The sequence below is a fragment of the Phodopus roborovskii genome, unplaced genomic scaffold (assembly GCF_943737965.1).
Source record: "Phodopus roborovskii unplaced genomic scaffold, PHOROB, whole genome shotgun sequence".
Classification (NCBI taxonomy): Eukaryota; Metazoa; Chordata; class Mammalia; order Rodentia; family Cricetidae; genus Phodopus; species Phodopus roborovskii.
Window position 1 is genome coordinate 76,303,172 of NW_026126418.1, and position 13,649 is coordinate 76,316,820.

General features: G+C 45.2%; 1 protein-coding gene across 8 annotated transcripts in view; it reads right to left on the reverse strand.

The window, feature by feature from the left end:
- Positions 1-497: 497 nt before the first annotated feature.
- Positions 498-13,649, reverse strand: part of Ggta1 (glycoprotein alpha-galactosyltransferase 1 (inactive)) — a 74,028-nt gene continuing 60,876 nt past the window's right edge. For 7 of the 8 annotated variants that reach the window (XM_051185314.1, XM_051185312.1, XM_051185313.1 and 4 more), the window contains 3 exons: positions 13,110-13,211; positions 6,938-7,075; positions 498-2,689 (listed from right to left, as the gene is read on the reverse strand). In XM_051185314.1, the coding sequence (XP_051041271.1) occupies positions 1,996-2,689; positions 6,938-7,075; positions 13,110-13,211 (934 nt within the window). In that variant the 3' untranslated portion in view covers positions 498-1,995. The remainder of the gene's footprint in view (positions 2,690-6,937; positions 7,076-13,109; positions 13,212-13,649) is intronic. The other variant, XM_051185315.1, reaches the window with a different exon arrangement.

A 13,649-nucleotide genomic window follows, 5' to 3' on the forward strand; every position in this document is an offset into this window, starting at 1 on the left:
TCTCTGTAATAGAACAGGTCCAGGAGGTCAGGACAGCTTTTCTAAATCTAAGATCCTAAAATCCTATATGATCACAGACGATCAAAACTGATACTTTTGAACACTTCTGTGAGAAAATACATAAGCCATGACCAGACCAGAATATACTGAGAAAATAATTTATTCAATTTTAAACCAGAATTTTCACTTAAAAAAAGTTTAAATATTACCTTTAATAACACCCTAAATTTACTCACTAAAGATTTAAATCTAGATGAATTTAGTTCCCTTAAAATTCCTTCAGCCTTTTTTCTACACTTTCAGGACAGATCATTTCTTTGGTGACAAAGAGGCAGAGTTCTTAGCCAATGTGTGGTCTCTACTTCCTTTTGCAATCCCACCAATCTGGGAATTTTGTGGGGTTTTCTGTTTTGTTTTATTTTTGTTGCTGCTGGGTATGTGACTTTTCTTTCTTTTTCTTTTTTTTTTTTTTTTAACAATTGAAGATTAACAGGTGGTTCACTGCAGACAATATGTAAGTTGCTTTTTTATTGAAGCCCTTCACACCATAAGTCAGGACAATGCATTTTAAATAAATTGCTCGAAAATGGAAACATATAACAAAACAGGAAGACAAGCAAAATATAAATATATCTACATACGGAAATACAGACTGAGAATCTCCCCTTATACTGATTTGCTTAGGTTACCATATAGAGCAGTGATTGTCAACCTTCCTAATGCTGTGACTCTTTAATTCAGTTCCTCGTGTTAATGTATTAAATTATTTGTTGCTACTTCATAATTGTGATTTTGCTACTGTTATGAATCATAATGTAAATATCTGATATGCAGGATATCTGATATATGACCACTGTAAGGGACATGACCCACAGTTTGAGAACCACCAATATAGAAGAGGTTAAGCTTCCCTCAGAGAAGGGAACTGAACATTTAGCAGCTGTTATGGTGAAGGTCTCCCATTGCTATAAAGTCAGTTGCCATGTTGCCCAGAACGTCTGTCTGGCTGTTGCACTTAGATAGTGCAGACAGAGCAAGGGGAAATGAGGTCACACAATGGAGGGCTTCCTCTTCATGCCAGCCTTCCATGCTGGGATATAATGGGCTGAGGAACCTTGAGGTTCAGAGAAGGTGGTTAGGAACAGATGATGACGGAATGTCTTCCGACGGAAATCAGGTCCTTGTAGTCCACTTTAGCATTCTCCTTCCCTAACGTCACCCACGCCTCTCACCACAGAGTTCAACACTGAATATGACTTGGGCACCTTCCATTCGATTCCTGCTATTAGGCACTGTTAAGAACGCTGTCTGTATTTGCAACTCAGTTCAAGCACTGACCCCATGCCCTGTTCCTCCAGCATAGCACAGACTCTAAGTTGCCAGCCCTGTGTTTACTGGGATTCTGAACATGTGCCGCCATGATACCCATTAGTATTCTCTACCTTTCTTATACACAGAAGCCAGACAATGACAAAATGGGAGTATGGCCTGCCAGTGGCCTGAAACCGTCAGCTGAAAAGTCTTTGAGGACCATGCATTACAATTCTCCTACTGCAAGGTCTTTCTGTGTTGCTCTAGAATCCTCACAACCAGGAAGGCAATGAGCCAGTGCCCCCAAGCTGATAGCCTATCTTGTTGCCAAGCATTTCTCTTAGCACCCTGTTCTCCAGTAAGCTATCTGACATACTGAGTAGAACGTTCTGGCTTTGTATTTACTGATGGCAAATTAATTTTGATTTCCGCTTATGTAATATTTTCCCCAAACCCAGAATATATAAGAAATCACTGAGAATTTACATCTGATTACTTACCATAGCCTCCTTCTCACATATTACAAGGCTCAAAGTTATAAGGAGAAATAGTATGAGTTTGCCATGTTGGTAGGTTTTGATTTTGATTTTGATTTTTAAGGTAAAATCAACTGTTACTACTTTTTGAGGGATTAGCCAGAATGATTCTCTGTCAAATTTTGAAATCTGCCAGCACAGTTTGAAGTCAGACATTACTCCTAACCAAATTATACTCTTTTGTCTGCCAAGCTATCTTTACATTTTTAATTTCTGAAGGCAAGCCTATCTGATAGTCCCAACAGTACTCTGGAGATAAAATTTTAGTGGGTTTGTTGAAAAGGAAATATTTGTTAAGGTGACTTTCATCATGCCACTTTGCTTCTATGTTGTTGTTCTTGTCCTGGAGGATCCCCTCAAAGCACTCCCGGGTGAGGTTGAGAATGTGAATGGGTGTTCCTCCGAAAATAGCTGCGTGATAATAAAAATCCCCCTGTCCAAATGGGATGTATGCCGCCGACAGTTCCCGCCTCTCATAGGTAAACTTGTCATGATCAGCTTTGTACCACCAGGCCTGGAGCTGAGCTACCAACTGGCCCAGAGTCTCCACCCCAAAATTGTCTTGAAAGACCTGATCCACGTCCATGCAGAAGAGGAAGTCCACCTCATGCTGTATGTGGGTCAGGATGTGCTCCTCGATTGTCTTCATGCGCATCATGCTAATGTCTTGCCACCTCGTCTCAGACTTGATCTCAAACACTTGTAAGGAATGCAGAGGACTCAGGTGTATAAAAGGCATTCTGGAGGCATCGTCCATCATGACATAAAATATGACCCTGTGGCCAACCATGAAGTACCTGTTAGCAGACTCCAGAAAATCTTCCAAATAATGCTCGATGTACCTGAAACAGAGAGGGACACGTTTAACCACGCCCTATTACCTTCACAGGGACACATGTTAGTACAGCACCCTGGCTCCTCTCCAGCTGGCCACCCAGTCCGCAGGGAAGGTAGAATAACTTCTGTCACTGCCAACTCTGTAAGAACAACTGGGCATGCACAGCCCTGTCCTCCTGTTCTTGGAAACAAGCCAGTCTGAGAGGTATGTGTTCTCAACTACCCACTTTGCAGTAAGTCTCATGGTAAAGCTCTGTTCTCATATTTAGAAACTTACCATCAAAGAAAGTGTAGTTCTGGAATAGCCTGAAAAGGCCAGTATTGCTACTGCCAGACCAAATGCAAAGAAAGTGTGCTGCCCAAGTCCACTGAGGATTCATAACAACATTACCTTCTCTGTGTTTGGTTAAGTCTAAGCATAGCACCGTCCCATCCTCCTCTGTGATTCAGGGGATGGTGCAGAGGATGGAGATCCCACATTGCCTGGTCATTCTACAAACCTCCCACTGATTACCCCAAATACCATTGTATCATCTAAACAAATACGATGTTATGAATCCATCCAAATACTGGAACAGTCTCTGATTCACCTTATTTTAACTTTTTTTTTTTTTTTTGAGAAATGTTGTCATGTATACCAGGCTAGCCTCAAACTCACTCTGCAGCCAAGGATGGTCTTGAACTTCTCATACTCCTGCTAGGGTTACAAACATGTGCCACGACACCTGAAGTTTTTGTGGTGCCTGGAGTCAAACCTAGAGCTCCATTCACATCATGCAGTCAGCCATCTAAGCTACAGTCTGGCTATATTTTAATACTTCTGTATTTTGAATTCTGAGCAAAACTGAGCTGAAAGTATTGGGGGTACCCATATACCTCCTGCCTAGACATATGAACAACCTTTCTCTACTAGGACCACCCATGCTCCAGGTGGCAGTTTGTGACAGTTGTCACACTTCCACTGACACATAATTTATACTAAGTTCACTTTGGGAAATGTGCAAAAACACAATGCCTGGTATACCCACCGCTGTGGTACCATTCAGAATAGCTTCACTGCCCTAAGAATCTTCTAGGCTCTTTCTTCTTTTTCCCTTCTCTCTCCCCCAGCTCCTGCTTCACCAATCTTGTTCCTGACACTACAGTTTTGCCTCTTCCAGAATCAGAACCAGAATCAATCAGGACAGTGTGGAGCTGTCAGAGGGTTACTGTTGCTCTGGTGAAATGCCAAACCCAAAAGCAAGGTCAGAAGGAAAGTTATCTGGCTCATACATTCACACTGTAGTCCACAGAAGTGGCAGGAACTCAAACAGAGCAGGAACTGGAGGCAGGAGCTGATGCAGAGGCCATGGAGGGTGCTTCTGACTGACTTGCTCCCCATGGCTTACTCAGTCTGCTTTCTTATAGAATCCAGGACCAGGGCTGGGCCCTCCCCCATCAATCTTATTAAAAAGTGTCCTATAGGCTGATCTGAGGCCCCTCCTCTCTGGTGATCCCAGCTGTGGCAAGGTGGCATAACACTGCCAACACAGAAACCTTTCCAGATTTGGTTCTTCACTTTGTGACAAAAATTCCTCCTTGCTTTCTATGGCTTGATAGCTCACTTTTTAGCAATAAATAATATTCTGTCATCTGAATTGACCACAATTCAGTTTTTATATTTGCCTGTCAAAGAGAAATTTGTCTGCTTCAAAGTTTTAGCAATTATGAATAAATTATTCATTATCTATATGCAGGTTTTTGTGTAGACATGTTTGCAACTCACTTGGGTTAATACCAAGGAATTTGATGACTGGATTATGATAAGAGCATGTTCAGTTTTGCAAGCAACTGCTAAAAATTCTTCCAAAATAGCTGCACCATCTTGTATTCCACCAGCAATAAACAAGGGCTCTGATTACTTCACATCTTTTCCAACATTTGATATTATCAGTATTTATTTTCTGGCCAGTCTAACAGATGAGATATGTCAATTTGTCTATTTATCATTTGAGTGACATTATAGTGATGCCTTCTACAAGCTCAAGCTACAGACTCTCTTCCTAAGTCATGCCAAGGAGACGGCACAGATGAGAGGGAAGTCAGATGGTCCCTTTCCAAACTTCAAACGTACACACAGAGACTATGGACCATAGTCAGTTTACTGAGCACACAAGTAGCCAATCACAATGCTCTGAATGCAATAATGACTGCTGTTTTTGCTTTTTTTAAAAAAAAATTCTATTCTTTCTTTTTTTCAGTAATTACTTTATTTTTATGTACATCAGTATTTTGCCTGTATGTATGCCTGTGTGCTGTTGCCAGATCCCCTGGAATTGGAGTTATAGACAGTTATGAGCTGCCATGTGGGTGCTTGGAATTGAACCCACATACACTACAAGAACAGCCAATACTCTTCACCACTGAGTCATCTCTCCAGCCTGTTTTGTTTTTCTTGATGCTTAGGTTGTTCTTTGCCACGGAAATACATTGCACTTTTACTGATGGCATTGTGAAGCCCAAGGTTTCTTTGGGCGGGTCAAATACATCCCAGTGGTAAAAGAGGGTTCTGACATGACACCATGGCTGGAGGTCAAGACAGACTTCTGTACTCTGATCCCCAAGAAAAGCCAGTGTGCCCGAAGCTCAGAAACGATACTTAGGGGAGTGTGGGGCAGTGTCGCTGTGACAACTAAGGATGTTTAAGAGGGTAAAGGATCACAGCGGGCTCCAGGCACTGAGATAAAAGTAAAGCCAAAGTCAGGGTGCATTTCCTCTGGGATTCACCGCTTGCTGCAGACTGGCACGGCTGGGCGCACAGCTTTCACCAGGAGGTGGGAGGCAGACATGGGGCATTTCCATTGTTTTGTTTTCTGTTTTCCTGCAAAGTTGTGATTGGATGGTTGATAGCATTGTCGGACAGTGGGTTCATCCTGTTCTTAGGGGAACACTGGGATCAAATCAATGTGCAATGTGGCTGTCTTATCCCTTCTGAGCCAAAAGTGTTTGCTAAGTTGAACCTCGAATCCCACCCCTAAAAAATACAAAGTCTTCTAGTGAAATGTCCAAACTGCACAGCCCCTGTTTCCCATTGAGATTTCATCAGGCCCCCTGACTCAGAACATTGAGCAATGCTAGAACTTCCCAAAGGCAGCACTGGGCACTGGGGAGTGACATTACAGTGCCTTCTTCTAGGTCCATGATAAAGCTCAAGGTCAGGCCAAACTGCCTGGGGCCTAGGGATCAACATCCTGTTGATTTTGTGGCCTCTTCAAAAGAGGCACCAACACAGAGAGGCCCAGAGGGCAGAAAAAGAAACACACCTGCAGGAATTCTCAGTATGTCAGGGTATTTGCTGCCAAACATGAAGACTTGAGTTGGATCCCTAGAACCCACATAGTAGAAGATGAGAGCTAGCTCCCAAAAAACCATCTTCTGACCTACACACACACTGGATACAGAACCTTTTTTTTTTTTTTTTTTTTTTTTTTTTTTTAAAGCACAGGATGATTCTCTCGGAGAAGCCCACACCACACTTCCCAATACGTCTTACTTTGGCGGTAGTTCTCTAGCAATCCTCACTCAGCATTTTTAAAAAAATATCCTTAAAGACACAACTCTGCCTCCAAAAAAGAAAAGAAACAATGAAAAATTAAACCTAATGTTTTATTTTAGAGGGAAATGGCTAATTTACTAAGAAAACAAAATGCATTAGACTTTAAAATCAGAAACATAGCTCAAGTTTCAAGAATGAGTATGATATTTCTGCATCATACTCTAAATAAGCAAGTGGAAGCTGCTGCAGCCAGAACCCGTCCATGCTCAGCAGGTTCTGACCATCCAAACACCAGGGTCAAATCCTCCAGGAGGGCCCAGTAGATAGGACCAGAAGAACCCTTGAAGGAGCAGCAGCCACATGTCAGCGTAGAGATCATGAACACACTCCAGAACTTCTAATTCCCTGACCTTGTCCCTGGGCGCTAACAGCTGGCATTTGGGGCCTCCCTAGGAAAGCCCTGGAGGTCAGGGAGGAGGGAGCAGCAGGCATGCTCTTAGTTCTGGGTCCCAGTGGCCCTGAGGACAGTTTATCTCCACTCTGGTGAGAATGGGTGGACTTACCTACTATTGATTTTGTTCCTCAGCCTCCATTAGAAAGGAGATGGAAGTAACTCAGACAAAGTAAGGAAGGTTCTGTAGGGCTACGGGTTCCTCACAATGATTTGAAGGTGCAACAAGAAAAAAAAAATCAAGGGTAAGTCTGTCAGTTTGCTTACTTTCCCACAGCAAAAACTGTCAGTCCCACGGTGATTTTCTGTCTGGCATAATACTTTTCCAGCACAGCTCTGTCATAAGTGCCTTCCCAGACAATTGGTGCCTTCCATGGGGTCATCGTCAAAACTTCTGGGCGGTTCCTGATGACAAAACATGCAACAGTGTGAGTCAGGACCTCTTTGCTAAGGTGAGAGACTAGCCAAGGAAGAGGTGGCCAGCAAGAGTCATGGTGACTGTACCCGAGTCCTGATTGAAGCTTTATTCCAAAATGCTTGAATAGGAGATGTGACATTCGCCTGGGCAGCAGTGGGTCCAGGAATCACTGAGGGCTGCTCAGGTACCTTCTCAGAGTCTCATCTAGTGATATCACGAGACACTGTCTGTTCATGTACCAAGGCTGACCTCAAACTCCCTGTGTAGCCAAGGATCATCTTGAACTTCTGACTCTTCCCTTTCCATCTTCCAAGTGCTGAGATTACAGGCATGTACCGCCATGCCCTCCCTCTTCATGAGCTGCCAGGAATAGAATTCAGCTTCTGTGTATGCTTGGTAGGCACTCTACCAACTGACCCACATCCTGGCACTTTTGTGTTTATCTCTAGCCCCTAACTGACATGTGTGGGATGTTAAGAATATCACCAGAGCCTAAGAAGACCCTAAGGTATGATGCATGGGGGATGAGAGAAAGACATCAGAGCTGAGAGAGAAAGGGAAAGGCCTGTTTTGGCCAGAAAGGGCCCCATACTCGGGGGCTGCTAGTGTCATAGGCCTGCAGGATGAAGACACTCTAGAGACATATGTGTCCCCTCCCTTTGGCTAGCAGAGTATTGAGACAATATACTTCAAGGAATGTGGACTTCTCCAGCAGTCTCCTACTGCATGAAGAGAAAAGCCCAGACTGGTATCAGCCAGAGGAGGAGCTTGTCTCACTAGGAAGCGGTCTCAGAAGTTGTAACAACTTGTGAAACCACCCTGAAAGACAGAGGCTGCTGTAGTGAGATGGGGGTTGACGCACACTTCTTGCCTAGTACTTAAACATATCTGCATGTATGTGAGTGCAGTGTATATACACTCAAGGTTGATGTCGGGAGTCTTTATTCACTGAGACAGGGTCTCTCAAGTGAACCTAGAGTCCATCAGTGTGGACTAGTCCAGCAAAATCACGGGGGTGCTGCCACACCCAGCCAGCATTTTACAAGGATGCTGAGGAGCTGAAATCACTCTAGCAGAGCAAAGAGCTTCATCCACAAGCCACCTCTCCAGTCTCCTTAATTAGCGCACCTTCAGGGCTGCCCTGGTAAAATTAGTGTTATCAATTACAGACAAGGACACACAAGGGCCCAGAGAGGAAGGGCCTTGGGGAGTACAGCACAGCCAAGGCTGCAAAGCAGAGCTCTGGCAAAGACCCTTCTGCCTGCCCACCTTGTCTCTTCACTAGGGACACAAAAGTGAACAGGTTTGTTTTCATCGCTCAGAAAGCTCTAGAGACCCAGCAACACCTTCACAGGCAGCCAGGCAGATAGCAACAGTGACTCTGAAGGCTGAAGGCAGGAAGGACAGAAGGCAGCAGAGCCTAGCAGGGGTGGAGTCTAGGCAGAAGTGCAGTGTGGACTCATACTGCATCTCCAACTCACTTGGGACAATCTGAAGTACACAGAGGGTACACCCTGGCTGGGTGGAACACACTTTGGCCAGCTTGTTTGGCTTTGCACAGTGTTTGCCTGATGTTTAAACCTGCAGCTCACTGGTTCCCAATGCTGACATCTACCCCCCACCCCCCGTGGCCCTGGCCACATTGCTTCACAGGAGTGGGGGCACCATCTGGGGAGGCATGTGTGTCTGCAAGGACACTGAGACACACTCTGATCCTCCATGGCTGCATGCCTGTGCCCCGCTGCTGCTGGAAGGAGCTAAGAGCAATGACCCCCGCGCCTTGCACAGTGGCTGGAGGGCAGGGTGTGCACAAACCTGTGCCTACGGTCTGCAATGCTGCCATCTGCTACAGAGAGCATAGTAGGCAGAGAGGGGAGAGCGCCCATCATTAGATTCTGCTCTCTGACTCTTGCTGTGACCTTACCCCCTCCCCTGCCTGTATTGCCTCTGGCTGGCCTCTTTCTTCTCTGGGACAGCTGGAAGTACCTCCTCTTGGTGTTGTGGCAGGGTAGGGAAAGTCCTGGCCACCTGGTGCCTTGGAGCTTGGATGCCAGCTTGCTTGGAGTCCCTGAGTGACAGTCAGCTCCATGTCTAGCACATCAGGTGTCCCTGCTGCAGGGTGGACACAGGGGCTTGGGCACCCTTCAGTCATGACTCTTCCATGCCACAGTGACTCTACCAACCCTAGCCAGGCTTGTCCTTATCATGGGCCTGTGACATGTTATTCCCATTATCCAGGTATGAGAAACAAGGCTCAGGGAAAGCCATGTAACTGGCCATGGATGCTGACAATTACTTAAATGAATATGGAGCACTTCCCGTGAGTCTCGGTACCACATGAAGGTTCATTCTTTTGAGTACCCACTAGCTCATTAAGCAATATTATCTGTCAGTGCTCCGAACCAGAACCTACAGGGCTTACATTATGTCAAAGTCGTGTGCAAATAACTGATTCCTATCTAATTAATTACAAACCTGGAACAGGAAGCTTAAGTAATTTGCCTGAAGTCACACAGCTACTAAGGGATAAAGACGAGACTCAACCCAGAGAGGCTTTCTCTGGAGTCCAGTGCTTTGAGCCCCAGCCTCTATTGCTCCCAGGATGGACACTGGTGTGCTGACAACATCTGGTTAATCCTCAGATTTGCCTTTGACCATTCAGTGGCTGCTGTGGCATCTCGATGTGATCGAGCCTTTGTGTTGCTGGTGTTTGTTAGGCGCTCGCTCACAGGGCCTGGCTTTGTTGGCACTAACTTGAGAGAGCTCTGCCCTGGTGGCACATTTAGTCCTGTTGCACTCTGGCTTTATTGAATGACAGGATTTCAAAACAAAAAGGGAAAGGAAATGAACATACACAGATTCTATTTCTCAAAACCAGCATTTGTGAATGTCACCACCCTCATAGGTCACAGCCTTGTCTGCTGGGCTGTTAGTTTGGGCCTGACAAGGAAGGTTGTCTCAGGAGCTCTAACCAAGCCAACTTCCTCAGCCGGTCTTGCTGCTGTATACGAGCCACAGTACCATTTGCCGTTCTGTATGAGAGGCAGAACTTCTCTCTTTTTAATAAAAAAAGGAAGCAGCACATATTTAATCTTTTGTTTGTACCAGAAGCTAACTACAAGCCTTTCACTCCTGCATTTAATCTCCGCACCAGCCACTGCCACTTTACAAGTCAAGTGAGGCCATGGGAGGGGAAGGGGACTGAGCCATTGGTCACCTAATTTATACAAAGAGCCAAACTGAAGTTAAGCACTAGCCCACAGAAATGACAACTAGTCCTTCCCCTTGAGAACCTCTGAGTCAGCAGGTGATGAACCTGCCAACACCCTCAGCCTCATGGCCTCTCAGGCCTTGTCTTTTAGAAACTGAGTAAGAACCCCAGTGTTCACTGTGGTTACTTGAGCAAGAAGACAAAACAGCACTATTAAAAATTAATGCTAAATTAAAAATTGAAACATCCTATTTCCCAGCAGTCAATTGTTCAGTTCCATTGACAATTCCAGCACATTGGCAACCCTTGACTGAGAAGCCAGACAACAGCCTGGAAATGCAGGTATAAGGAGGTGGGACAGATGATGAGGGGGACAGATGCTTCCAAGAGCAACCAGCCTAAAGCAACTTAGTCACCATCCCCAAAGGAAGCCACCATGATACCATTAACTGCCTTAGCCAAGATCACCACAATAGAGTTCTAAAAGGGGGGAGGAAAAGTGCCAGCAAAGAGCCATTCAAATGCTGTCCTTCTGAAGGGGACACTCGGCACTGTGTGACATCGGGGCACTCAGCACTGGGTGTCCTCATTGTACCCAGATCCACCGTACAGGACAAAGGCTTCTGGGAAAATCACAAGCCTCTTAGAATAAAGGTTACTAGGTTACTAGGAGTTGGTTTTCAATTCTATGTCTTTATGCACAGGTACATTAGTGGTATCCAAGGGTTAGCTAGAGAAGTAATGAAATTCTGTGACTTAGGCCAGCAAGACGGCTCAGCAAGAAAATGCACTTGTGGGAAACATGACAAGCAGAGTTTGCTCTCCAGCACCCATACAGTGGATGGAGGGAAGAGAACCAACTCCTATAAGCTGTCCTCTGACTTCTACACAAGTGCCTTGTCACAGGCACACAAATAAGTCAATATTCAAAATTCTTAAGAATTTCATAGTAGACTGAAAAAAAAGATGTGGACCACCCAATACCCAACCACCAAGGAGCTGATGGCAGCATGGATGGGGTGGTGGCGGCAGAGCGGATGTGGACAGGATTAGGAGCAAGGACTGATAAAAGAATGAAGATGTGGCGGACAAAGGAACAATTCTCCCAGACCCAGGCTGAGCTATTTACTAAGGCTGGGAGTGAGAAAGGACAGGGCAAGGTGGAACTGAGAAATCCATGTGGATTGTATGGGGCAAACAGAGATGGCAGGCAAGCAGGCCAAAACAGGTCAGGGCCAGGAAGCACGTGGGCTAAAGACATGGCTGTGAGATTCGGCCTCTCCATGCTACCCGAGGCCAGGAAATGGATAAGGGCATGATGGAACCCAGAGCCCAAAGAAGATGCAGTGTGGAAATGCCCAGAAAAACCTGGCAAGAAGAGGGAGATGCCCTTACTGAGACAGAGAGAGGAGAATGGCCAGAAGGGAAGAAGACAGAAAGCAGGGACCACAATGTGGAAATGTGCAAGTACAACACGATACCAGCTCTGCGGCAAAATCAGGAAAGGATACATTCATATGACATAAAAATATTTATTTCTTCATTCATTCCTTCATCTAGTCACTCACTTATTCAAGAAATAGATTTTGGTGTCTTGAGAAAGCTTCAGTGTGATGGTGGTTCAAGCCAATACTCTTTATTTGTGTGTGTGTGTGTGTGTGTGTGTGTGTGTAGTGTGTGTGTGTGTGTGTATGTGGTTTGTGTATGTGGTATGTATGTGTGTATGTGGTTTGTGTGTGTGTGTATGTGGTGTGTGTGTGTATGTGGTGTATATGTGTGTATGTGGTTTGTGTGTGTGCATGTGGTTTGTGTGTATATGTGGTTTGTGTGTGTGTATATGTGGTGTGTATATGTGGTGTGTGTGTGTATGTGTTGTGTGTGTGTGTGGTGTATGTGGTTTGTGTGTGTGTATGTATGTGGTGTGTGTGTGTATGCATGTGGTGTGTATGTACATGGTGTGTGTATGTGTGTGTGTATGTATGTGGTATGTGTGTGGTGTGTGTGGTGTGTGTGTGTGCGGTGTATGTGGTGTGTGTATGTATGTGTGGTGTGTGTGTATGTGGTGCATGTGTGTGTTGTGTGTGTGTTGTGTGTGTGTATATGTGGTGTGGTGTGTGTGTTGTGTGTGTGTACGTGGTGTGTGTGTGTGTGTGTGTATGTATGTGGTGTGTGTGTGTACGTGGTGTGTGTGTGTGTGTTTGTATGTATGTGGTGTGTGTGTGTGTGTGTGTGTGTGGACCAGAGGACAACCTTGGGTGTTCTTCCTTAGGTACCATTCAGAATTTTTTTGAGATACAATTTCTCACTGGCCTAAAACTCACAAATTAGGGCAGAGTGGCTGACCAGCAAGCCTTAGGGATCACCTGCCCCACCTCCCAGTGTAAAATTACAAGTGAACATCACCACACCTGGTTTTGACCAGAAGTTTGGAAAACACTAGCTAACATGTCTTAGTTTCTGATAGACATTTGCTGTTTGCTTGTGTAATGAGTAAATTCATGGCCCCAGATCTCTTAGCTCATGATTCCTACTTCATAGATGAGTTAGCTGAATATAGAGAGAATTTCCCTGGCCCACTCCAGATCCTGCAGATTTCCACAGATCCTACATGGCCTATGTTTTATGCTTTACCTACCGCTGGTCATTTCTTGTTGCGATTACCACAGTGCTCAGTCTGTTTGACTCAAAGTACCCAGACATCAGTTGCTTAGCCAAAGCCCATTAATGAAGGTCTAAAGATGCTAAGACACCCCCTTCCCATGAGCACCACGCTTAGTGTGTCCCAGCGTGCACTAGGTCTCTGTCCTTACTTTGGATTAAACCAGTCCCACAAGTGAAGCTCTTCAATTCTGCCTTCATTTCGCTGCTTTTCTCTCCCTCTTTCTATGTCCTCTTCTTGATAACTGTGGGTCCTGCGTACAAAGAGAAAAGAAGCTGGGTGAGGCTCATGGCTGGGCGTGGGGGACTCTTTTATGACTCGTGTCTCAGGTGGTGAGAAAGTGCATCACTTATGACACAGGCATAGATCTGACATACTTCAGGTGAAGGTGCAGCATTTGTCTCTCTTGCCATGCAGGTCAGCAGTTAGGTTTCAATGACCTTGTAACCCTCTGTTACCCAGGAGTAGGACATCCCTCAAAGGAATGTCCTACTGAAATGTCTATTCTAAACTTCAAAGTTCAGCCTGAACTTTACCCTTAACTGGAGAAAGGGCACAGGAAGGAGAGAGGGAAGGGTGAAGGAGAGGAGGGAGGGAGGGTGGGAGGGAAAGAGAGACTCCAGAATTCCACTTGTAAGTTTGAGTCCCCTGAACTGGTGAGATGGCTCCTTCAATAAAACTGCTTGTCATG